We start from the raw sequence: 26,472 nt of genomic DNA on the forward strand, positions 1-26,472 counted from the left end.
TTAACCAAATATTAAATTCCAGTAGTGTTGATTTATTGGATGGAATTTGGTGATTTCAGTTACATAACTGGTTGTACAGTTCAATTGCGATCCATGACCTCCCTTAAACATCATCTGAAGCTGCCTCTATTGGTATATTTGGTCTGTAAATTACCGATTCCAAATGTAACACTTACATGATTTACACTGTAAAAATTACATGATTCATCACAGAGGTGTCAGGAAATGAGTTAAAACTCAATTACTTCCTTACTAACTGTAATAATGTTCCTATGTGGAGCTTAAGTGACAATAAAAGGCTTTTCATCTGACTCTGTTGGTGGCTCTGTCACCTAGTTTGTCCCAATTCTCAGATCTTTCATCACTTCTCTATCCCAAGAAGCATTTGAAGGTTCCGATCGCCGTTTTTTTCAGATTTCAGCCTTTCAACCAAGAACTCCACCTGCACGGTTTTATCCATCAGCTTCTGGGAATACGTCTATAGCAGCTATTTACTTAAACTTAAAACTTACACTGTATCAATGTCATTAATGTAGGATGTTGACTGTCTACTTCTAATTATAAAAATCAGGAAATATTCAGTTTTGGCAAATTATTGATACCAAGACAAAGACTGAGACTGAGTCATGATTTCAATATCGAGAAGCCTTACAGATAACAAGCCTAAAAAGCTTTAAACTACTGATTTTAAATAAATTAAAATATAATTTTTAAAAAAATACTTTTTATTGTGTTTTATAACATTTTTATAGAAAAATTGATGAATTTAATTGAAATTTGAGATGTTGACATATCCGATTGCATTAATCATGGATTTGCTGTTGTGGTTTCTGATTCCGAGCTCTCGTAGTCATCACTACTGCCTGTAATATTTTATTATGAAGGTTCTGGATAATTTTGATGCATTTTTTAAAATTTTGAGTCATTAAATGTTGATTGTCAAGTTGATTTTGTAATAAATTTTCCATTTTTGGACCTTATTGGTTCTAAATAATCCACAAATCAACTTGACAATCAAATACTTTTGCTTAATCTCCTCGGTTCTCACTCGGAAAGAAAATTCCCATAATAAAGTCAATAATTTGTGGTAAAAAGTCACACTGCTCCATAATATTTCCTCTCTTTTTTTTGGCGCTTCTTCAACGAAATTATCAAAACTGAGTGACTTTTTACCTTTGAATTTTCATTTTATAGACCAGCAATTATATTTTTTTGGACGTCAATTAAACTTGAAAAAAAGTGTTTTTTTTTTTGTGTAATTAAAAATGATTTTTGGTACTTCCTGTTGGCTGTTTTAATTTTAGAATGAGTAAAATTGATGGACACCATTAAATAAATTGATTCAAGATTGACGATTTAAATAAAAGTTTCTAGGCATAGTCACTTAAAATATTTGATAAATTTCACAATTTTGTTTGCTTTCTAATTTTTATACCAGGTTTTATACTTAATATCCAACAGAGTTGGCCGCAGTCAATTGCAAATGTCAACGTTTGCCAGTCAACTGCCAGTACAAGGTGTCAACGGTCGACATCTGACATAGGGTACATGATATTTGACAAACTATTGTTGATTGTCGGCGACCAATTGCTTATTCTGGTTTCTAAAAAACCTATTCCCTTTTTCCATTCACATTTTTCAATTTGTTAGGAGTATTTTTAAGAGTCACACACTTCACTAAGTACAGTATTATACTTATTGTACTTTCCCTTTGATTTATCATCCCTTTACCTTTGAAAATCATCCCCAACCCCTAATTTTCTAGCTGCATCCCTAATGACGGGACGTAACTTTTACGATTAATTAGTTATTCGATCAATAACTCGTTCCAAGACCGGCATAACTCTGATTTGGAGCCGGAATCAGTTTAAATACGGTAATATGCTATAGCCACACAACCATGGTGCAGGATTTTGAATCGATCAATCGACTTATGATGATGATTTGTTGCTATTGATCCACTGTGAATCAAAGGGCGTTAATAAAGCGATTGAACAGGTCTCTGTTCCGGGCTATAACGGTTACTTCTGCTAACTTCTTTTGTTGTTGTTCTGCCTCCTTCTCTACTGTACTTGAATTGAAGATTTTTAGCTTCAGTCGTCGAGATAGTCGTGGAGATGTCCAAATGTGTGTCGTAGGCAACACTAACGAGTCGAGTCCTATTGCGTACGTCGTCATCCGCAAATCGACTTATGGTATTCGGACAAAACATTAAAAGCTTTCAAGACTAATCAAATTTTATGGCAATTGAGACCAAAAGTAAACAACCAAAAAATTTCATCACAGCAGTCCAGAAGAAAAAGTTTCCCAAAACTCATCTCAATTCTCAAATTGCACTTTTTGGAGTTCAAGAAACTGAGAAAATTTTTATTTAATTTTTCTTCTCTCCGAGAGAATTTACAGCTGACGTCACATTAGCGACTGTAAAGTTTTGTGAAAAAAGTTATTGAGCATAAAAGAGAAACAAAAATCAATTGAGTTTAATTAGTTTGCAAATTGTTGAGACATTTTCAGTTTTTCCAAGATCATTTTGAGGTGTTGACGTGTAAAAAAGTTAAGAAAGCATTTTTGAAAGACATTAAAGGCTTAATAATGTCGAGAAGTTTACCAAAAAATCTTGCAAAATTCACAAAACCTCAAATGGAGAGTTTTTTTGGCTCTTTTGATACGGTTTTGACGGATTGTGATGGTGAGTTCTGCTGATTAATTTGTAAATTGACAATTTTTCATAAATTATTTCAAATTTTATCATTTAAACTTTGAAAAACAATTTAAAATATCCAAAAATATTCAATAAAAATTTATAATTATGAAATTTTGCCTTTTTGAGAGTGAAAAAAAAGTTGTTCACTGAACGAAAATCATGTGCGCGCTCATTCTTCTTATTCTTATCGCTCTCGACAGCATTGCTTTTGACATTGAAGTGTTTGTTGTGAATCATTGAGAATGATATTGAATGATTTTCTGTAAACTATTAGAATTGATGCTGCTTTAATCAATGTATAACTAGATTTGTGAGCTAATATTGATCTAAAATTTAGATATTTGTAAATTATGGGCTGTGGATTGCCGTAAGCTTGAGCTACTCTAATATGAGGCTGAATTTTTCTGTATTCAACCTCGTCAAATGCTTTGCATTACATCCTGTAGCCGGAAAATGTTCGGCATCGGATTCAGGATTGAAATAGAACTCGAAATCGAATTGGATTTTATTCGAAGTCAATTTGACTTTTCCATACAAAATCACAGTCTGATAACAATAAACTTCCATCCCGATTGTGTCTTTCGTACACCATATAGCCTTTAAAATGTCGTATATCCTATTTAGACTCCTTTCTCCTTTTGAAATGCTTTGTAATAAATAATAAACCAAAATTTGTAATTCCATTTGTCGGCCAAAAACGGTGGCAGATAAAAACGTTGGCCGATAAAAAAACGGCGAGCGATAAAAAACAATGGCCGATAAAATCGATGAACGACTGGCCGATTCTCTCGGTCGCCGACATCGGCCATCACAACTCTGTGTAATTCACAATAAAACTGATTTGTTTGACCTGTTCGCAGGCAATAAAAGGTTGTCTTTTCGTAGGCAATGCCAGTTTACTGACAAAAACTGTAACAAAACTGTTGCCTGTCACAGGCATCTGTTTTTGCAACTCTGCTTTAACTTTACATCAATCCTTAATAGACAAAAGGCAAGCTTTTATGGTACAGAAATACAACTACGGTACCTAAAAGCGACCCTTTTGCCTGTTAGGGTACCCTATAAATACAAAAGTCTTAATCATGCTCAATATTGTCATCATTACAGGTGTTTTATGGCTTTATAACAATGTCATCGAAGGCAGCAATTCAGTCATCAACCGTCTTATCGAGATGGGTAAAAAAGTGTACTTTATTACAAATAATAGCACAAAAACTAGAGAAGAATTAGCAGAAAAGGCTCGTGTTATGGATTTTAATGTTGGATTTGTAAGTTAAATGCAGAAATTTTATCGGTTTAGAGCAGTGTGTCGTGCGGCATGCTATGGCACTAAAATGTTTGAACAATACTGATTTAGAGAGTATATCTTCATATGTATCAATTATTTCAGGACAACATGATCTCAACGGCATTCTTAGCCGCACAATATCTCAAGAAACAAAATTTTAATAAAAAAGTTTTTATTGTCGGAAGTACTGGAATCTCACGTGAGCTTGACGAAGCTGGAATCGCCCATACCGGTGTCGGTCCAGACATCATGCAAGGATCAATTATAACTATGGTTAAGGAAAATTTTGTTCCTGATCCTGAAATTGGTGCCGTTATTGTTGGATTTGATGAGCACATTAGTTTCCCTAAAATGATGAAGGCTGCAACTTATTTGAATAATAAGGAAACAATTTTTGTAGCTACAAATACTGATGAGAGATTTCCAATGCCAGGATTTGTTATTCCGGGTACGGGGTCAATTGTGAGGGGTATTGAGACTTGTGCTGAGAGAAAGGTGAGTGATTTAGTGACTTTGTCATGATACTAAGTCAAAAATTACAAAATTATAAACATAACCTCTTAATTCCAGGCTGCCGTGATGGGAAAACCCGAAAATTATCTCTGCAAAGTGTTTTTCACAGAAGAAATGCTGAAAGATCCAAGTCGATTCCTAATGATTGGCGATCGTCTCAACACAGACATTTTATTCGGAAAGAACAACAATTTTCAGACACTTTTAGTTGAGACTGGCGTCCATAAAATGGATAAAGTTAATGAAATTATTGAAGATCTTGACAAAAATGGAAATGCTGATAAGAATTTGGAGAATCAAGTTCCTGACTTTTATATAAGCCGATTGGGTGATTTGTTTAATAATTTTGACTAATTGACATTTGCTTCATAGTTGTCAAATCCATGATGTATTTCAAAAAATTAATCGCAAATTTTGTTTAAAATGCCGCTTTTGTTTCCTTAATTTAGTACGAAGAATCCACGAATTTTTATCAGACAAATAAAAATATTATAGATAAGATTGAATTTTTTTATTTTTAGTGTTCACAAACTCCTTATCCTTTCTTTTTGGAAAACCTTCAACTCGACTCAAGTCAATTCCGAAATGTAAATTACCGATTAAAATTCGTTCATTATTCCAGGTTTAATTCATAAAAAACGCAGATAGTCAGATCATTTTGATTTTACCGTAGTTCCATCAAGCATACAAACATACAATTCTGACTATTTCACAATAATGCTCAAAGAGGGTTGCTGGACATCTGGCAAAAAGTAATTAAGTAATTAGCAAAGTAAGGAATCTTCTATCAGATCCTAGTAGAAATTAAAGTTTTTTTCAGAAATTTCTAAGATTTCTTAGGGAATAACAAAATTAATCCGAAAATAAATTCATATTATGTTTATTTAGGCTTCCGTACAGAGCAGATAATCTAATGATCGATGCATTGTAATCAGTTGAAAACTCTTGGATCTTTGAATCGATATTGATGCATGCTCTAATTTCAATAATTCAGTAAGTTACAATACATTCAGATCCATTCAAGGATATTTATAAAATAATAAATAAACTATCAAGATTGTGAAGCCAACTGCAACTGAGATGATATCCACAAATGTAAAAAGGGGCAAGAGAACATCAATTTGAAACAGTTGAGAACCAAAAGAGAAGAGAAACTCTCTCAATTCTCAACTTTCGAGATACAAAACCCAGCAGATAAATTTGATTGTCTCTTAATTTGATGCATCAGTTTAAATATCAAATACTTTCCTTGTTCCACTCACTTAAAACCATACTTTACATTAATCAAGTCTGTTGGCATCTGTTTACTAATTTTAAGTTACCGTCTCTATTAACAGTCACCTTTTAAAGCGGTCGTGAACAACCTTTTTTGAACAACGACCCTCTTTGATTTTTGAGTTTTTTAAAAACGTTTCACAGCACATCCAGTGGCACACCTGAGATTTTTCAAGACACAACAGTGTGTATATTGGCTCAATGCAATTAAGCACGACCGCTTAAGATGGAATTGGAACTCTAGACAACGTTGGATTAAGGAACTGAACAGAAGCAGGAAGTGTAGCAGAAAATGCAGGAACGAGGGCCAAAAATGAGTCATAATCCATAATCCATTTTCTATCTTCATTCAGGTTAGCAGTGCTTCCTAGTTTTCACTTTCTATATCAATACATCATATAATCTATATTATAAACACCCAATTCCTTTGCTGATACAAGAACGGAAGCCATGTGAAGCCATGTGAAGCCGAAAAGTTAAGGGTTATCAGGGAGTATGGGGGTGTAATGTGAAGTGCGAAGCCATGTGAAGCCATGTGAAGCCGAAAATTGATGGGTATCAAGGGGAATGTGGGTGTAATGTGATGCCACATGAAGCTATGTGAAGCTGAAAATTCTGAAGATGGGGCGCCACGGGCGCTCCCAATACTCTAGTATCTACTAAATGTCATGTTTTCATTGCCACAACCTTGAAAAAAATGGAGTTGGGTCATAGAACTTTTAATCAAAATCACATCATAATTTTAATTTATCAATTGCTCATTAGATAAGAAAACCCCAAAAACAACGAAATATTTAATCAGGCATTAAGTGTAGAAGTATGTTTGGCTGCAACTACATACATTGTATAATCGTAATACATATGAAAATATAAATCAGCTGATTTTGTAAATACACTAGTCTGCGTTTGAATTTCTCAGTGTCAAGATCAAGATTCTCTTGTCATGAACTAATTTACTTTAAAGGTTTTTGACTTTATTTGGAGTTTTTATGACATTTTATTACTTATTAGATTAAATAGACAATTTAACTGTTTGGTCTGCAAATTTAATTCAAATTGCTTGTCAAAAAGTATAAAAATTCTGTGATTTTCTTTAATTCATGATAGTTGAGGCTTGAATGTAGACGTTCTATCCATTGTGAAATATTTATTTAAATAAATTAGTCAAAAATTGACATTAAATTGAACATGGAAGCATCAAAAATACCATTAAACTTATCGTTATACAGTAAAGATCAATTGAGCGAATTTATCAATCAATTTGATGTGATTTTTTGTGACTGTGATGGTAAATAGACACAAAATACAAATTTTGAGCATTTCATGCCGTCATGGTACGATACTTTTAATATTTTACAGGTGTCCTTTACTATGAAGGCTCTGTGATCGACAACTCCAATCAAGTCATCAATAAATTCATCGAAAATGGCAAGAAAGTCTTTTTTATTACCAATAATTCACAAGCATTGCGGGAAGAAATTCTCGAAAGATATCAAAAACTCAACTTTAATGTCACAATTGATAACATCTTTACAAGTCCGTATCTAACTGCAAGGTACTTAAGTTCCTTGAATTTTACCAAAAAAGCTTTTGTAATTGGATGTAAAAATGTTGGAAAGGAATTGGATAAATTTGGTATTGAACATATTGGAATTGGCGAGGATCCAATGATTGGAAGTTTGGGTGAATATGTTAAGGGACATTATCGACTAGATCCTGATGTTGGTGCTGTGATTATTTCATTGGATTCAGATTTTTCATTTCCTAAATTATTAAAGGCAATGAATTATTTACTAAAACCTGAAATGCTGTTTTTGGCTACAAATGCTGATGATCGAGTGGATTATCCTGGTTTTGTGTTTCCTGATACAGGTAAGGACGTTTTGGAGCTGATATAAGGGTGTACGCAGAAAATTTTTGAGAATGCAGACATGGGTAATGGGGTGCAGATCCTAACCAATTTAAGAATATTGCCATCAACCCAACCTACCCTCGCCTGGATTGCAGCATTAATTAGAATGAGCCTTATTGAAGTAAAGGCAGTATTACTCAACGGTATTGTCACGGTACACTGGATTGCTTCGGTATTCTGTGAAGACTACCAAGAGTCTAAGTGTGCCGTCCCAAACATAAGGTTGGATGGAGTCTAGGTACCCAAACTCCTGCCAACTGTGGATTAAAGTATGACAGTCAATGTCTGCATCTATATTCATACTTAATTACTTACTTTGCTGGTTTTACAGATCAATTGTGATCCATGAACTCCCACAAAAGTCGCCTGAAGCTGCTTCTATCGCTAGCTACCACTTGCCAATTACCGATACCAAGTGCAATACTATCTCTATCGACAGCTTCCTTCCAAGAGCCTATATTCATACACAGCTTCAATATTAAGCATAATTTCTTTAACATTTCAATTCAAAAACATATTTTTCTTCATTTCCAGGCCCATTCCTAGCAGCGCTTGAACGTGGTTCCTACAAAAAAGCAACCGTAGTGGGAAAATCGTCATCAGCGTTAGCCAAACTCATCGAACTTCCAGAAGATAAATCAAAAATTTTAATGATTGGCGATAGACTTAACATTGACATAGCATTTGGTAATGATGCTGGATTTAAGACTTTATTGGTCGAAACTGGAGATCACAAAATGGAGAATGTTAAGGAAATTTTAAGAAAAATTAGAAATGAAGGTGCAAATGATGTTGAGGAAAGCTTTATTCCAGATTTTATTATTTCAAGCATCGGAAAGTTTAATGAGATTTATGATCAATGATGCATGAAATTTAGGACATTCACAATTGATCGGGGATATAGCAAGAAATTTTTAATAGCTGAAGATGGGTCATTGGGGGGACTATTCATAGCCACATATTGCATACATTTGACTATAAATTACCAAATATAAAATAAGCATCTTTTTTTTTAAAACCAACAAAAGAATTAAAATTCAACAATTTTCCAGTTCACGGAGGTGTGCCTGTGCTCCATTAGATCCCCACTACCTATAAACAATATCTGAAAAAATAAATAAATAATTTTTAAAATATTTAAATATTTTTAAAAACCGAATTTTTAGGCGATGGGAGAAATAATTGATTTATTAAAGCTGTGCGTATTTAAACAAGTCATTTGTGAGAGTTTATAAATAAATAAAAATGGTAAATTTTTACTAAATGGTTAAAATTCTCATATCAGAGAGGTAATTGTGAAGTTATATTAGATTGTGTAGAATTATATTTATAAGTAATTGTTTGGTATTAAAGATAGTTGTTAAATTTTAATTTGTGATAATTTTGATATCTTTGTAAAAATAAAATTTTTTCAATATTTTAAATTTTTAAAAAAATTGAAATTTTTGTTTTAAAATAAATTTTTCAAAAGAAAATTATTAAAATTCAATTTTTTTAAATCTAAAAACTCAAATTTAAATTTTCAAATATTTAAAAACCAAAAAATTTAAAACTTTCAATATAATTCAAAAATTTTAATTTAACTCTATAAAGGTAACACATTTAAATTTGATTTTTTTTAAAATTAAAACTAATTTTTTTTTAAGCTTTTTTTAATAATTTTAAATAGAAGATTAAAATTTAAATTTCATAAAAAAGTTTAAAATTTAAATTCAAATTCTTTAAATACTCAAAATTTCAAATTCAATATTTTGTAAAAAAAAAAAACTTGAGAAAAAACTATAGTTTCAAAAATTTAATTTTTTTTAAAAGTAAGAATTTAAAGTCAATTTTTTTTAAAAAAAAGTTTCAACATAAAATAACTTTTAAACTAATTTTAAAATTTTTAAAAAAATAAAAATAAAATCTAAATTTTTTTAATTCTTAAAATGTTAAAATTTAAAACCAAAATTTGATTTTTTTTTGATCAAAAAAAAAAAAATTTCAAAAAAATATTTTCAAAATTTTTAATATTTTTAAGTTTTTAAATTTACTCTAAATAAATTTTTAATTTCCGATTTTCCTGCAACATTTTCAGATCAATTTGAGTCTTTTTAAATATTTTCAGTCTTAAAATTTTTAAGCTCGTGCAAATGTCCTTAATTCTATCCAAAATCTTCTGCGTAACAACTTCATTAATTATCGTCAAATATTTCAAGTTTTCAGTCATAAATTTTCCTAAAATGTCCTCATCAAATGCACAATTTTCAATGTGCAGCTTCTCAATTTGCCGATTTGATTCAAAAAAGTCATCGCAAATTTTGACATTTTTCAGTTCCAATATTTTTATTGTCTTTGTTTTAAGCTTTGATATGGTTGTGTCGATGATATGTAGAGCTATGAACTCATGTGGAACATTAATCCTTCCGTATGCCTTTAAAAACTCCTCCTCATCATAAGACAGTCCACAATAATGCATCTCAACTGAGACCAGAGATGGAAATTTATGAATTAATAAATTAAGTTTCAATGGAAGTTGTCCAAAGACTGTCAATTTTTTGAGGTTAGGAATCTCTTCAATGTCTGATATTTGATGTAGATTGTCAATTTTTAGTTCCTCTAGGCACTTACAGGCTGCGATTATTGATGAAAAATTACAATTTTCAAATTTTTGAATTTCAAGAATTTTTAAGCTTTCGACATGATTTTGCTCAATAAAGACTTTAAAATGATCAGTTCTAGCTAAATTGATATTTTTGAGTCTTAATGTTGTCAGCTTAAATGGCACACGATCCAGTGATGTATTAAAAAACAAATGTGTCCTGTAAAAATCACTCAAACTTAATTCCTCAAGATTCTCTTGATTCCTCAAAAATATCTGCAAATCATCAACAATTCCAGTTGCTTTTAGGTATTTATGATCCATCACTAGTCGCTTAGTCACGCATTCACTCAACACCCGAAAAATCCTCAGATCACTTGTCTGAAAATCGACATTTAAATCCATAAGCACTGGCCAATTACCTCTCATGTCATTCGGCACGTCCGACAATTGCGCCTTTAAAAATTTCAAATTTTTGACATTCGGACATGATATTAAAATTTTCTTAATCACATCCAATTTGAGTTTGCAGAATGAAAATTCAATGTGAACAAAATTACCGCCAATTTCATTAATTATTGACGTGTGAACATTTGGCTTAAAAAATCCAACACGAAGACGTCTATAGTTCCGATTTTTTGCATTTTCACCATCATTTTCATTCAATTTTCGAAAATTTAACGTAAATTTTTCAATCAGCTCTGATTTTGTGATGATTTCATTAATATTTTGATTTACATATGACAATGACAATAAATCAGATGAATTAAGATACTTAAATATCTCTAAAAGCATCTCATTTGGAAGAGAATTCATCATTTGGATGATTAAATTGTGAAATAATTCACAGCACACACCAAAATTATTTATTACGTCGTAAAATATATGAAAAAATATTATGAAGAAAATTATAAACACTCATTATTGACACTACAATGTATTCTAAATGGATAGGAGAAAGAATAGTAAATATTATGAATGAGTGAGGAGATGTGTGAGGGAAGAAGAAAGTTTGAAATTTATTTTGTCGTTATTGCTGATTAGAAAATTTTGAATTACCGCTCGTAATTAATCAGATCATTATTAATTCATAATTATTTATGAAAGGAATCGGTCTGAAAATAACGTAATTTTGATATTTGAAAATTAACCGTCATTGAAAATTTAAATTTTAAAACCGTATAAATGTTTTTGTAGAACCGTATAAAAAAGAAATTGAAAGGTTCTCAGTTGGAAAAAAGATTGAAATATTAAAAAATTAATTAAATAGCCGGTAAATATGAGTGAGTCGTGGTAAAATTACAAATAATTAACATAATTAATTAAAATATAAACATTTAACAGGATTAAAATAAAAGAAATTAAAGGAACTAAAAGAACTAAATAATAAAAATAACGGCAAAATAAAATTCAAATAAAAAAGCTCTCAATTATCACATCCAACTTGTCTTCTTCCTCCTTTCATTTTTTTTCACTCAGAATCAAAACAAACTCACGAGAACCAAAAAAAAAAGTTAGAATTTTTTAAATATTTTATTTCATCACTCATCATCCACGAGCAGCGATCCAAAATGTCGGCAATAAAGTGCGAAAATCCAACATGCGTCAATCCAGCAAAGATGAAATGTCCAACATGCCTCAAAATGGGAATTGAATCTCTGTTTTGCGGTCAAGAGTGCTTCAAAGGTTCGATTAAATTTTCTTCTTTAATTTTTATGCATTTTTTGAGCTCTGATTCTATTTTTAGGCTATTGGAAGCAACATAAACTACTTCATGCGATGGTTTGTAAGTAAAACTTGACTTTCTTGTTCATGCAATTATTTAAAATTAATAATTATTTTAGCTGGCGATGAGAAAGGATCTGGAATTGTTAATTTGTATCCAAGCTATGTATATAGTGGTGATTTGAGGCCATATCCCCAAACACCGATAAGAACAGTGCCGGCTTCCATTGAACGACCTGACTATGCTGATCATCCAGAAGGTCGATCGCTGTCCGAGGAGAAAATGAGGGGTTAGTTGAGAGTTTTTAATATTGAAAGATGTTTTGGACGATATTCGGGATCTAGTCCAGATTTGTCTACAAATTTGATGAATTTTAGAGTTCTTTCAGTCTTATTTGAGCATCAAGTCCTTGCAAATCCCGTCCAAAACATTCTTCCAATATTCAAAATAAGAATCACAAATTTAAATTAAATTTCCAGTCAATCTACCGTATTTCAGACTACTTTCACTTCTTATTCCAGGAAATACTCAAATTAAGGTGCTAGATGATGATGAAATTGAAGCTATGCGAGTTGTCGGTAAATTAGCTAGAGAGTGTCTTGATGAAGGTGCAAAAGTTTGCGGTGTTGGTGTGCCAACGGACGAGATTGATCGTGCGGTTCATGAAGGTAATGATTAATTGATTCTTTTGTTGATTTTTAGAGTCAAAGCTATTAGTTAAGTCTATATCAAGTGACCACTTAGTAGGATAGATTTAGTGTTAGGTATAGGGGTTGGTATGCCAAGAAACCGACTTCAGATTTGATCTTCTTGGCTCAGATGAAGTCAAATATGAGATCCTGAGCTGTTCAAGGGCTAATAATTGTTTAACGACTGGGAGTGCGCCAGACCACAGCACTCTACAGACCAACAACTTAATGTGTGATCAGAACCACTTCTCAGACCCAAGACCATTTGGTCGGTATCAGAATAATTAGGTACCGAATTACCAAACCATTCAGTCACCGAGTCACCTCGACTCTCAGATGAAGTCAATTTAAATCAATCTTCATATAAGTTGGTCGAAATTGATCATGTTGAAGTCAGTTAGACATGGTCAAATTCGACCAGTCTTGATTATTTAGACTCAATCTTGGTTATCTTGGATTAAATTAGATCAGACGCAGTAAATTTGGTTATGTTTTGCCTATTTTGGTTCCATTCTTATCAAATTTAGTCCATCAGTTCCTCAACATTTCTTTTTCTCATTTCAGCTGCCATCGAACGTGATTGCTACCCTAGTCCATTAAATTATTACAATTTTCCAAAGTCCTGCTGTACATCTGTCAATGAAGTAATTTGTCATGGAATTCCTGATTCCCGTAAGCTTGTTGATGGTGACATTTGTAATCTTGACGTGACTGTCTATCATCATGGATTTCATGGTGATCTCAATGAGACATTTTTCGTTGGTAATGTCAAAGAAGAGCACAAAAAGCTTGTACAAGTGACACACGAGGCTCTCATGAAGGCAATTGAGATTGTTAAGCCTGGCGAACGCTACCGAGAAATTGGAAATGTAATTCAAAAGCATGTCACACAGTATGGCTATTCCGTAGTTAAAAGCTATTGTGGACATGGAATTCATCGATTATTTCACACGGCACCAAATGTTCCACATTATGCTAAAAATTCAGCAGTTGGTGTTATGAAGGCTGGACATACATTTACTATCGAACCGATGATATCGATGGGAACATTTAGAGATATTCAGTGGCCTGATCATTGGACAGCTGTTACGGCTGATGGAAAGTTCTCAGCTCAATTTGAACAAACACTTTTAGTGACTGAAAATGGATGCGATATTTTGACAAAAAGACGAGAAAAGGATGGACAACCATGGTTTATGGATTGATATTGCCGACAACTTTTTAGATAGAAATTTACACTTTTGAATTGTATCCGGTTTTTAGGATTAAACTGTAAAATTATCTTGTAATAAAAATGTTTGGTTTTTAAAATTTGTCAATTATCCGAGCAGCACATGTTAGTTAATCGATCAGGTATCAGGTTGTCGTGACTAGGCAATCAGATTACCCTTCAAGTCACTCACAAGCTGGCCTGATATTGAGATTCTTGATCGATGAAACAATTTGTGCTATTCGGATTAATTCTTTGATTATTTTTAGATCAGCTACACACTCTTAATGTCTTACTGTACTTTAAACTGCATGTCACTTTGAACTTTGTGCCTGTCTGTTCTTAACTCGTCCGATTGCCTTTCTACCTGGTAATAAGAAATTGTCATAGATTCTGATAAGAAACTTTGTCAGTCAAAACATCAACAAAAGTTTCTTATTTTTTTTTTTTTGAATTTTTTCTCAAACAAACTCAGCTGATTCATAATTCTCATATTTTTTTTATCAACTGATAAGAAACTTTTGTATTTCTGAGAGTAAAAACAAAAATAATTGCTCATTGTACTGTCAGTTGACTGAAAGTCGTTTCATCGATAAGTTTTGTTAAAATTAATTTAATTAAATTTTTGGAATTTTAAAGAATTAAATTTGAATTTTGAGTGCATAAAGTTATTAAATATCAATACTGAATGGCTAGAGCAATGGTAAATTGATCATTGTTACCTAATTAAAGCTATTAGACTGTAAAAATTAAAATTTATTGTATTTAAAATTGAAAATTATCTCAAACTAGTCATTGCCTCAATTATAAGTCTGAATATTCATAATTAGTGCCAAAAAATCCAACAAAATAGTTCAAAAATCAATTAAATAGTTCAAAAACTCTTCAAAAGAAAAACCTTCAATTTAATCTGTTATCAAATCTTTGTCAAGCCTCAGTGAGAACTCAAAGGTCGCTGACACAAGACGTCATCTTAAGTTTGGATTTAGTTTTAATTTGTCCAAGGTTGCTAAGAAAAAAAAAATAATTATTTTGAAAGGTTTTTTTTCGAACTTACTTTGTGTGTTATCATATCAGTGGTGACTTAAAAAGGATTTCATTTGCTAAATTATAAAACAAAAGTCGAAAAAAAAATTGTTTGAAATTAATTTGGTAATAATTAAATTAGAGTTGAATTGAGGACTGAACGATATGGCTGCAAAAGGAGCTGTAAGTTGAAATTTGATTTTTTTTTAAATTTATAAGTTGAAAATTTCAAGCAATTTTGTCGGAACAATGATATTTTGAATATGTTACATCCTAACAGCCATAGACTCAATGTCTAGTTTGGCATCGTTCATATCACGGTACGGTGTGAGGATGCACAGTGTCTGTGGGAGTCACAGAAACAACATTTGCTAAATTTTAAAGATTTTCTAATAGAAAATGTCAAGAAATCTTCAAAAATCAGCAATTTGTAGCTGAAGCAGCCATTGAACTACTGTGATACGATCAATACAAAACTAGACATTGACTCTATGTCTGTTAAGGATTCAAAATACAAATAGCTTTAAGAATCACATCAACTATTAATTACAATCCATAATTCTATCATTTTAGGACTTTCGTGCACAAAAAGTGGTCACAAAATCCAACGATACCAACAGTTGGCTTAAACACATTGGCAAGCTTGGACTTCCGCTTCAACTCCTCCTCAAATCATATCAATTTCTCGTCGTATGGGTCGACGTCTCAGTACTTTTAGTCAAAACATATTTCGCACTCATTCAAAGTATATTATGCTTCATCCTGCCATCACGTAGAAAGAATTTATCAACAGAAGTTGCCGTTGTTGTTGGATCATCGCGTGGTGTTGGACGTGAATTGGCATATAAATTGGGAAAACTTCATTCGACAGTCATTTGTATTGATGTACAATCGCCTGACGATGAGATTGTCTCAAAAGATATTCAAATGGATGGCGGCAATGCATTCTACTTTCAATGTGACGTGACAAATCGTGAGCATGTTGAGCACACAATCAGTAAAATTGAGAGAGACATTGGAGGAATTTCGATGCTTTATCATTGCTGTTCAATTCCATCGCCGCGTTCTGTCGTCACAAATCCACCGTCGGTCAAAGATACACTTGATGTGTCTGTGACTTCATATTTTTATGTGAGTCATGATTCTTTGTTTGATTAAACTTGAAATTATAAATACTTTTTTTTTTGTTTGATGTTTGAGGACTTATTGTAGTTACGAAGGTCATGTTTAAGTTTGTATTGTGATTTGTTGATTATGTGACAAAATTCGAGTGCATTTGGATGATATTGAATGCACTGGAATTTTGTGGAATCGACAATAAATGATATTTATGAATGCGAACTTCTAGATTTGTAAATAGAACAGAAATGGCCGAATTATGACTCTGATTAAAGGCTAGATTCGATGAAATCTGACCCAAGGCCAGAGTAAAGTCTGCCCATGGCAAAATTTTCGGGCATTTCTATGCGTCGTACCTTCAGGGGTATTAATAATACTTTTGACGTTCTTAATTAATTTCATTGACTTCCTACCTTCTCTAATCCCCATACAACTACTTGTCTAGCTAAGCTCATGCCAAACAATACCTCATAAATCCTAAACATCAATACAAATACTCTGGGGTTGTTCACTTATTCCATAGTCCTTTTAGGGGCCTCAATTGCTCGCGTTACTTAATAAGTGAATGGCCCCTCCTACAAATTTCCAAAATATAAAAAAATTAATTCAAAATTTTAATTTTAGCTCCTCGAAGCCATTCTACCACACATGAAGTCAGTCGGTCGTGGACACATCATCTTTCTCACATCGGTTGCAGCTATAAGTGGATTTACACAGCAGCTTGCATTAAGTGTATCACAATTTGCAATTCAAGGACTTTACGAGTCAATTGTTGAAGAATTAAGAATATCAAAAAATGATAAAAAGATTAAGACAACATTAGTTCACATTTATCCATTCATAATCAGTGAGAATTTATCGCAAGATATAAGATTTCGTGTGCCAGGGTTTTTCGGATCAATTCGAGCGGACGTGGCAGCTGACAAAATTATTGATGGTGTTAGACAAAATGCAACTGAAATTAGTATACCGAGTTACTGTCTATACATCAGTCAAGTTATGAAGATAATGCCGAGAAAAGTTACGCTCATGTTGAGAGAATTCTTGGACACTGGCGTTGATTTTTAACCATTTATGAATATATCCATGACATCATTTTGCAGCAGTTAAAATTACAATTTTTTTAATCAATTTTGTTATGACATACTGAAATATATTTAAATTAATTTTTAATAAAATGTTCGAATAAATTAATTAATATTTGAATAATTTATTCCGATAATTAAAACAATGTGAGCAAAAAACGTGGGTGTTTTGATTATTAAGACATAAGTGCAGAAAAGGAGATGTATTGAGTCTTTCTCTTCTCTTCTTATTTGTACAAAATTCTTCCATTTGTTACGAATCTTCGAGAATATAGAACACAGTTCCTTCCAGAGTTAGGAAGTATCTTGTATTAGACATGATTCAGCAAGCTATTTAATTTTCCAAAATGAATATGATAATGGAACTAGACTGCAACTAGGTATATGTGCTGTCTTTATCTCTATTTATACAGAACATTCGAAATATATCATTAGTCATCTTTAAGTTAAGTTCCAAAGTCTAGTTGATTGACAAAAAACTAGTAATTCATGGCTGGTGAAGGAAATGGCTAAACGCTAGCCACCACATGGCCACTCCTTCTATAGCACCCAATTTGTATTTTATTAATATAAAGTATTGGCCATTAAGGACCACGCTTCACGAAGCATATTCACAACATCCAATTTGTATTCCATACAAAAATTTAAACTAAATTCCTTGACTAGACATTTTGTCGACTAAATTAAGCCGATTTAGAAGTCTAAGTTTAATAGATTCTGCTTCGATTGCAATTAGTCGATCAATTAATCTTCTTCAGATTTTCGGTCTTGGTTTTCGATTCTTCGATTATTCAATTCTTCAATTCTTCTTTGTTCTTTGGTTCTTCGGTCTTTGGTCTTCATTCTGGTCATTCTTTGGTCTTTTCGGCTTCGTTCTTAAGGTTTTAGTCTAGTCGATCTTCTGTCTTCGGTCTTTAATTTTCGGTCTTCGGATTTTCGGTCTTCGGTCTTGTTCTGGTCTTTGATCTGCGTCTCCTGTCTTATGTATTCGGTCTTCTGTTTTAGGTATTAGGTATTTGGTCATGATAATTGTGACAAGATCAACAAATGTAAAGCTTATTACAAGACTAATTCGATCGACTAATCGCAACCAATTTCACTTGGGCCCATATAACTTACCACAGAGTCTTTAGCATAACATTGATACCTTTCTAATTATAGGCAATTTATTATTATAACTATATCATCATCACCGCATATTTAGCATTCATAGTTCCCATATACAACAATTTAACAATTTCTATAAATATTTTTCATATCCCTATTTATATCCACATTTCCACATTTAAACTTGAGTGAGTCATTATACCTTAAAATACATCATTTGTGAATCTCATAATAAAATAAAAACGTCATCGGCAAATGAAAATTTTCATTCCATAAATTGACTCATTTGAGGAATTTTTAGTATCATCTGATCATTCTCATTAGGCAAAAGAGTCGCATGCTCATTTTCGAGAAGATTAAAAGTCGTAGGTGGGGATGACTATGTGTACATAAAAATATTTTCTGCGCAAAATCAACAATTTTTCCCGCTTAACGATCATGATGACGTCACAAAGAGTCGGACAAAGGGGGATCGATTTTGATATGTGAAAAATGTTACAAAAAAAATCGATGCTGAGAACGAAGAGAAGAAAAACTTTGAGAGGAGAGGAAAAATGGGGGAAAAGTGCTATGCTCAGACTATATAAACAATGTTAAAGATTTGTAATTATGTTAAAGTAAAAAGATACAGTCATCAAGACACATCACAACCGAAAAGATCGGAAGAAAGTTATTAAATAAGTGAAATTTTAATTAAATTTAAATAAAAAATACAAAAATGTCATTGGAAAGACAAGTTCGCCTTAAGGTTGGTTACTGTTTTGTGGATATATTGTGGATTCTTGGGTCGAATGTGTTGACAAAAAGTGAAAAATTCTTAAAAATTTATTAAAAAATTCTGAAAAAAAAAACCAAAAAAAGTTGAATTTTAGTTCTAATGATCAAATTGAGAATAGTGATCAGGACATCCAACCCAAACCTTAAAAGAAATAATGAAAAAAATCTAAAAAACAATAAAATTTTCATCCATAGCTCGCCGGCAAGCGCAATGCAGAACAAGAAGCAGAAGCCCAAGAATGGATTGAAACAGTTCTCGGTGCCAAATTCCCACCAGGTGAAACATACGAAAGTGCACTTAAGGACGGCATCATTCTCTGCAAGCTCATGAACAAATTGAAGCCTGGTTCAATTCCAAAGATTAACACATCAGGTGCATCATTCAAAATGATGGAAAATATTAATGTATTCCAAAAGGCATTGAAGGAATACGGTGTTCCAGACTTGGATGTCTTCCAGACTGTTGATCTTTGGGAGCAGAAGGATATCTCTCAAGTCACAATGACACTTTTTGCACTTGGACGTGAGGTGAGTTTGGTTTGAGTGAATTTTAAGGTCAGAATCTTGAACTCAGCTACATTATTGAGGTTAGAATTCAAGATTTTGATATTTTGAGGTTAGAATTCAAGTTCCACAATTAATTTCTAATGATTTCTTGCCAACAGACATACAAACACCCAGAATGGACAGGCCCATGGCTCGGACCAAAACCAGCTGAAGAAAACAAACGTGATTTTGATGAAGAGACAATTGCAGCAGGCAAAGCCGTCATTGGTCTTCAAGCCGGTACAAACAAAGGAGCCACACAAGCCGGACAAAATATGGGCGCTGGACGCAAAATTATCCTCGGCAAGTAAATTTAAGAATTTCCAAATAATTTTCATCCCAAAATCCATCACTGCTGTATTTTTTTGAGCTTTTTTTTTTAAACGATCATTTATAAATTGTGTGCATGCAGGCACAACAGCCCCCAATTATATTTGTAATAATTTATTTAATGTGAATGAAAAATGATATTTTTTGTACAAAATGTAAGGAAAATAAAAAAAATAATAATTTCGGTTGTGAAAATGAAGAAAAAAATTTCGTTTTTTTAATTTTCATGCAGGAAAAATGACGAAAATTATGAAAAAGTCGTAGGTGGACTTAAATGTCCAAAAATGGCAATAGATTATATCAACGACAGACAATTGATGACGGGAATTCCCAATCGTTGAATATTTCAAATTAAAAAAATTTAGCAAAAAATGAGGAAAAATGCTTGTGGGTGGCTGGAAAATACCCGACAACACAGACAACGTAAGCAAGTCACTTACACAGCAACAGCAACAAATTTTTTTCATTTCGATTCTCGAATTTTCTTTCTCAATTTTCACCGTCATATTCGAGAAGTTTTCCTTTTTTTCTATAGAGTTATTCAAGGTGAAATTACGTGAGATGTGAAAAAAAAATTAAATATTTTAAATGAATGGTGACCAGGTGTCGCATGGATATCATCTTTTCTAATTTACCTCGAATTCAAAGTCGACATTTTCGCTCATTTTTCTTCATTTCTTTTTGATGTCGAAATGTGTTTTGATGTTGTCTTTTGGGAAAATTTGTGTTTTTTGTGATCGTTTGGGTTTGGAGTATGTTAAGCTATGCTAAATGACGTAGATTCTGGTCGAATTTTGATGACATTCTGATATATTGATTAGAAAATTAGTAGATTAAAGCCAGAATTGTCAGATTTTCATCAGAATAGCTAAATTTTGGTCTAAATTGTTAGATTTAAGGCAGAATTACTTGATTCAACTTAGAATGACCATGTTTTAGTCAGAATTGCCGGAATTGGTTCTGATTTAAGCCAGTATTGTCAGATTTTCCTTAAAATTGCCGAATTAGAGTCAAAATTGCCCGATTTAAATGAGAATTGCCGGATTTTTGTGCATTTTTAATCGGAATTGCAAGTTTTTGTCAGAGTTGCCTGATTTAAGTCAGAAATTGTCGGATTTAAATCATAATTGCCAAATTTAAGTCAGTATTGCCGATTTTTGTCAGAATTTCTCTGATTTAAGTCAGAATTATCGGATTTAAGTCAAAATTGCTAGATTTTAATCAGAATTGCTAGATTTTTCAGAATGCCAAATTTATGTCAGAATTGTAGCAATTTTTTGTTAGAATTACTTGATTTAAATCAGAATTGCCGGCTTTTGGTCTGATTTTAAGATTGGTAGATTTTATGCAGAATTGTAGGATTTAAGCCAGAATTGTAAAATTTTATTAATGTTTCTATGCTAAATCTACACAAATTTCCCATAAAGGATGACAACAAACCCATCAGTGTCTTTGATCTCACATTAGAAGTCATAAAATAATAATAAATGTTCATCATTACAAACTAAGTATCCACAAATAATGAGTTTTGTTGTGGATTTTCCTTTTAAAAAAAATTTATTTTTGAAAATGTGATGCGAGTTTATTTTTAATACGATGAAAATAAGTTCAAAGCAACGCATTTGTTTGTTCTCAAAACAAGAAATTCTTAAAAGCTTTTGATAATAAAAACGATGAATTTATTAATTGAAATTTTATTTTCAAAATTTTTTAGACTTTAATGGATTGTTTTGCGTTTGTGAATTATTAATTGAGTGAAAATTTGCTGTTGTTTTTATTAAATTTATAATAGTTTTGCATCTTAAATTCCTTTGATGTTAGATGCAATTTCCACTTATTTGGATTAAGCAATTATTTACCAATTATCAACATTTCGGAATTGTAAATCAAAATTTATTCCAAATTTCAAGATTTAATCGCTGAAGTTTAATAAAATTCGTCCAAATTGAGACGCAATCTGGATTTTTTTTTCACAAATTTCATTCAAAATTTTTACAAAATTTAACATTGTTAAGCTAAATTTGATGAAATTTACCACATTTTGACCAAAATCAATCACTTACTAGTCATCGCCTCCTCCTTAACACCCTCATCATCCACCTGGTTACCATTCAAATTAAAACTCTCATCACACCTTTGCCATGTCACTTCGGAATTCATAAAAGATTCTTGATGATCATGAAATAAAATTTAAAAAATCGTGTTTTACCTCGCATTTGTGTGCTGAGGAAAGTTAATGTATCGCACCTTTATTTTCCTATACTAACAAATCTTAATCTTCAGATACATCTCATAATATAACAAAATGTACACTGTGAGGCAGTGTGTAAGAGTGATGGATTTTAATTTTTAATGGGATTAGGGGTTTAGTAAGTGCAGGAATGGGTGAGTTGAAATTTGAAATTATATTGTAGTTGCTTTCCTGGTTGCTTCAAATTGCACAAGTCAGTTAATCGATCAAAAGTCCAGAAACAGGCCAGCGTGACTCTGTAATGGTGCTGGACTTAAATCAAATCCAGCACCAAGTCATTGTCTAGTTTGGATCTGGATTTTTGATCGATTAAACGATTTATGGCAGTTTGAAGCGGAGTTGATAAATCAAATTTGATAAATTTTTTCACGCTTATAAGTTCAGATTGTAAAATTGGTTAGGATATAAAGAAACAAAAGCTTGTTTAATGGAATTTTAACTCGGATAATTTTTTTGTGCCAATTTGACATTGCTACTATTATGTTGCTATTATTTGAGTTAATCAAAATGCTTATCAGCTATTATTGTCAGAACTCGAAGTCAATTCAGGTTCTGTAACAAGTCGAGTCAACTTTTCCATACAAACTCTAAATCCACTTCGAGCTCTGATTATTGTAAACCTTAAACGTTATAGTTGTACAGTTTTTCTGCTATAAAATACCTATGTTAAGTAGAATTACATGCTTTACCAATGGATTTCGGTCAATCTTTAACAAATTGATGAATTTCCAAAAAAGCTGAGTGGATGGTGGATCAACAACCTCTTACTATACCGCTACCACCTGGATATTCCCCTGTGGTAGACATAAGACGACCTCATACTCAACTACCGTCAAATTCCTCAATTGATCTAACATCCCAATTCAACCAGAAACCCCAAAACAATTTCACAAATGACGCAAGAAGAAGACAAAAAATTTTTCATGGAGGTGTAAAAAAAATGAAAATGAAAATGATGATGTGAATCCAAGACAACAGTAGAAGTTTGAATTGACTTATATTATACACTTACTAACTTGTTGTATTGAAATAAATATAAAGTACGAAACAAAAAAAATGAAATTTTTGGTGGTATTTTACACTTTTTTTCTTAAATAGCAAACTGGACTGCAGACGATTCAATTCAGTTGCCCATTAGCATCCGTTCTGGAAAGACAACTTGTCTTTTTAACATAATTAAATTTTTTTAAAAAGTAAACCAACAAAAAAGTTCAAAAAATGTCATTAGAGAGACAAGTTCGTTTAAAGGTTAGTTTGTTTTGTAGTTTGTTGATGTGGATTAGGTGTTGATGGATAAGAAAAAGGAAACATTAGGAGATTTTTAAGCAGTTTTGTTGACAAATTTTACGGAAGAAAACATACAAATAATTTAAAATTATGTAAAGACAATTACTGTGTAGTGTAAAGAGTCGTGCTGATACTAATTCAAATAGTTAACAATGCTTGAAGTCATTCTTGACTTTAAATTCTATTATAACTCGAGTGGACAAAAAACCGTTAGAACTAGTCATTAACTAGACATTAATTTGCCTGTAATTAGTTATAACGTTTCTAAATTTAACACTTTTGGGATATTTTGGACTATTTTGAGTCTTAATATTTAAATAACTATTTAAATTATGTTTGAAACTTGCAAAAAAGTGCAGAAATTAATTGAACTTCTAAAATTCGTTCTTTCTGGGATTAAAACCAAACCTTCAAAAGGAAAATGTTCAAAATTTATCAAAAATTCCAAAATTTGGAGAAAAGTTCAGATTATTTTAGAAAATAATAGCTTAAATTTCAAGTCTAAAGTTCCTTGTTTTGTGATTTTTGGGCTAAATCTTAAAGTCCACACTTAGCTAAGTCAACTATTTGCAACACACCTGAAATTGCGCTTCGACACCGGCACGCATTATTTCAGCAATATTGAACTATCGCGTAGCACCACGAACAATATTAATGAAATAAATACAAATGATATTAGAGTAGAACAAGCTGCAATTAGTCGAACTCATACTTTGATATTTATAAAATTGGCCATAAAAAATGACAAGTTTATAACCAAACATAGGTTTGACTAATCACAGATTGTTCCACTTAGGATAATAGTTCCTTGGGATCAAACATTTGTTCATTTGAATAATTAATAAAATCGCAAAAAATCAGACATTGTCGCAAAAATTATATAAATATAAAAATTGCTAGAATTCGAAGTCTTTAAATGGAGTTGACCTCGAGCTTTGAAAATTGTGGAAAATATTTTAAATTTTTAAAAATAAAAATCGTAAAAACTGCATTTTAAAAATGGCATCTGACATTGAAAATCATTTAAAAAACAATCAAAAAAGTAAAAAATCTAAACAAAAATTCTCATTTTCGAAAGAAAAATATTTAAAATTCACTAAAGCTTAGTTTAAGCCTGTCATTGTTTTTATTACCAAATATTTACATTTTTCATGTGCCATTAAATATTTTTACAGTCTAAATGTTTCTATTCGAAATTGATTTTCCCATTAAAACGGAATTTAAATTTAGAACATGAATAAATTTCATACATAAACAATTTCAGTATTGCAATTGAACATTTTTGCACTACGGGGGCGTTCATTTGTGACGTAACAAGTACTGATCAACACTCCTTGCCCATCTCAGTAGTACAGTGGTGAGCAACCTATGTGCTATTAAACACAAATGTGCCGTCAACAATTTCTTGAAGTACCATAAACCTTATACGGTGTACGGTTTGGGTTAAGGCTTACCACCAAGGTGTGCCGCGAAAAATAAAAGGTTGACCATCACGGCTGTAACAAAATCTCAATGGAAAAGATCGTTTAAAGCTTAATATAATCTCAAGTTGAGATTCTCAACCGAGAGCCGGGTCTGAAAGCGTTCCGTACTAAATAAACGATCCCTCAGCTTCTTATATCTGTCATTTTATTAGCCTTAACAATCATGTCGCGAGACTTCATTGATATATGATTAGTATGTCAGTATTATGTACACAGTTTTCATATTCTTCTGTCATTCTTTCGTCTATCTGCCAATTTTCTCACGAAAGCACTCATCCTACCAATAAAGTAAACATGCCAAAGTATTTTTTTGACCTTCAAATTTTCTCTTTGAGAAGAAAAAAAAAACATTTTTTATTAATTTTTCATCTCATAAAATTTTCTTTTTTTTCCTTATTTTAAAAATAGCTCGCTGGAAAGCGCAATCCAGAGCAAGAAAAAGAGGCTCAAGAATGGATTGAGACAATCCTTGGACAAAAATTCCCACCAGGCGAGACTTACGATGAAGCCCTTAAGGACGGCATCATTCTCTGCAAGCTCATGAACAAATTGAAGCCTGGATCAATTCCAAAGATTAACACATCAGGTCCATCATTCAAAATGATGGAAAACATCAATGTATTCCAAAAGGCAATGAAGGATTACGGCGTTGCTGATGTCGATGTCTTCCAGACTGTTGATTTGTGGGAGATGAAGGATATGTTCCAAGTTACAATGACACTTTTTGCTCTTGGACGTGAGGTTAGTTGAGAATATTGAGGTTAAAATCCAAAATTATATCCAAATTTCCAACAATTTCTCCCCAACAGACATACAAACACCCAGAATGGAAAGGACCATGGCTCGGACCAAAACCAGCTGAAGAAAACAAACGTGATTTTGATGAAGAGACAATTGCAGCAGGCAAAGCGGTCATTGGTCTTCAAGCCGGTACAAACAAAGGAGCCACACAAGCCGGATCAAATATGGGCGCTGGACGCAAAATCATCCTCGGCAAATAAACCATGCATGACTGAGTGAAAAAATTGCATCAAAATCTATTTTTATATCCCAAAATTCTCTTTCCTCCATCGATGACGAATTCATCTATTTTCACAATATTTTTTTTACAATTTTTTCCCCTCTGTATCACAATTTTGAAGCTCCCCACGCATCATAGCAACAACTTAATAAGATTTTACACGTATTTTTGAAGAAATCAACTTCAACTTAAAATTTTTTTATGTTTAAGATGAACAAAAAAATGTTTTTTTTTTTTTTGAATAAATATTTTAAAAATGATCAAAAAAAAAATGAGAAGCAAACCAAAAAATTCTTTTTTAATTAAATTAAGGTGCAGAAAAATTGTCAATTAGTGCAACTTCTTGGTGTGAAAAAATGTGACAGAACTATGACAACAAATGATTTATCATGGATCTACTAATTTAATCGCAATTTTAATGAAATTAATGAGTCGGAATTTGAGAGGTGAGAAAAAAATATTTGAATTGAGGAATTGTGGCAGCATCTGTATATGAGATAAATGCATAATTTGTTTAAATGACGAGTTGAATAGATGGGGT

At 32.1% G+C, this 26,472-nt stretch overlaps 6 protein-coding genes and 1 long non-coding RNA gene across 10 annotated transcripts; 6 read left to right on the plus strand and 1 right to left on the minus strand.

Annotated features, from left to right (window-relative positions):
• Positions 1-704: 704 nt before the first annotated feature.
• LOC139097016 (uncharacterized) lies at positions 705-2,964 on the minus strand. Of its 2 annotated transcripts, none has more exons than XR_011545016.1 (2): positions 1,049-2,964; positions 705-863 (listed from the first exon to the last, which is right to left on the minus strand). It is a non-coding gene; the product is annotated as an uncharacterized lncRNA (long non-coding RNA). The 2 variants fall into 2 exon arrangements; XR_011545017.1 differs by having other exon boundaries at positions 705-887.
• On the plus strand, positions 2,442-5,006 carry LOC139097015 (glycerol-3-phosphate phosphatase-like). Its single transcript, XM_070648778.1, has 4 exons — positions 2,442-2,689; positions 3,812-3,972; positions 4,095-4,487; positions 4,563-5,006. Exons 1-4 carry the CDS (start codon positions 2,593-2,595, stop codon positions 4,857-4,859), a joined length of 948 nt encoding a protein of 315 aa, XP_070504879.1. The 5' UTR covers positions 2,442-2,592; the 3' UTR covers positions 4,860-5,006.
• Positions 5,007-6,712: 1,706 nt separating this feature from the next.
• LOC139097053 (glycerol-3-phosphate phosphatase-like) lies at positions 6,713-9,040 on the plus strand. Of its 2 annotated transcripts, XM_070648814.1 has the most exons (4): positions 6,713-6,744; positions 6,888-7,068; positions 7,140-7,652; positions 8,227-9,040. In XM_070648814.1, exons 2-4 carry the CDS (start codon positions 6,969-6,971, stop codon positions 8,553-8,555), a joined length of 942 nt encoding a protein of 313 aa, XP_070504915.1. In that variant the 5' UTR covers positions 6,713-6,744; positions 6,888-6,968; the 3' UTR covers positions 8,556-9,040. The 2 variants fall into 2 exon arrangements, with proteins under 2 accessions (XP_070504915.1, XP_070504914.1); XM_070648813.1 differs by lacking the exon at positions 6,713-6,744 and having other exon boundaries at positions 6,784-7,068.
• A 2,680-nt stretch (positions 9,041-11,720) lies between these two features.
• On the plus strand, positions 11,721-14,007 carry LOC139097010 (methionine aminopeptidase 1). Its single transcript, XM_070648772.1, has 5 exons — positions 11,721-11,959; positions 12,021-12,059; positions 12,118-12,288; positions 12,521-12,667; positions 13,253-14,007. Exons 1-5 carry the CDS (start codon positions 11,845-11,847, stop codon positions 13,891-13,893), a joined length of 1,113 nt encoding a protein of 370 aa, XP_070504873.1. The 5' UTR covers positions 11,721-11,844; the 3' UTR covers positions 13,894-14,007.
• A 471-nt stretch (positions 14,008-14,478) lies between these two features.
• On the plus strand, positions 14,479-17,274 carry LOC139097050 (17-beta-hydroxysteroid dehydrogenase 13-like). Of its 2 annotated transcripts, XM_070648810.1 has the most exons (4): positions 14,562-14,601; positions 15,067-15,107; positions 15,498-16,055; positions 16,668-17,274. In XM_070648810.1, the coding sequence occupies exons 2-4, from the start codon at positions 15,090-15,092 to the stop codon at positions 17,109-17,111; spliced, it is 1,020 nt and encodes a 339-aa protein (XP_070504911.1). In that variant the 5' UTR covers positions 14,562-14,601; positions 15,067-15,089; the 3' UTR covers positions 17,112-17,274. The 2 variants fall into 2 exon arrangements, with proteins under 2 accessions (XP_070504912.1, XP_070504911.1); XM_070648811.1 differs by lacking the exon at positions 15,067-15,107 and having other exon boundaries at positions 14,479-14,601.
• A 1,548-nt stretch (positions 17,275-18,822) lies between these two features.
• LOC139097064 (muscle-specific protein 20-like) lies at positions 18,823-19,942 on the plus strand. Its single transcript, XM_070648826.1, has 3 exons — positions 18,823-18,983; positions 19,208-19,540; positions 19,678-19,942. The coding sequence occupies exons 1-3, from the start codon at positions 18,954-18,956 to the stop codon at positions 19,867-19,869; spliced, it is 555 nt and encodes a 184-aa protein (XP_070504927.1). The 5' UTR covers positions 18,823-18,953; the 3' UTR covers positions 19,870-19,942.
• A 3,295-nt stretch (positions 19,943-23,237) lies between these two features.
• Positions 23,238-26,204, plus strand: LOC139097054 (muscle-specific protein 20-like). Its single transcript, XM_070648815.1, has 3 exons — positions 23,238-23,387; positions 25,319-25,651; positions 25,720-26,204. The coding sequence occupies exons 1-3, from the start codon at positions 23,358-23,360 to the stop codon at positions 25,909-25,911; spliced, it is 555 nt and encodes a 184-aa protein (XP_070504916.1). The 5' UTR covers positions 23,238-23,357; the 3' UTR covers positions 25,912-26,204.
• The last annotated feature ends 268 nt before the right edge of the window (positions 26,205-26,472 follow it).

Source organism: Chironomus tepperi, unplaced genomic scaffold (genome assembly GCF_022539635.2).
Source record: "Chironomus tepperi strain 1889 unplaced genomic scaffold, CSIRO-AGI_Ctep_v1 contig_412, whole genome shotgun sequence".
NCBI lineage: Eukaryota > Metazoa > Arthropoda > Insecta > Diptera > Chironomidae > Chironomus > Chironomus tepperi.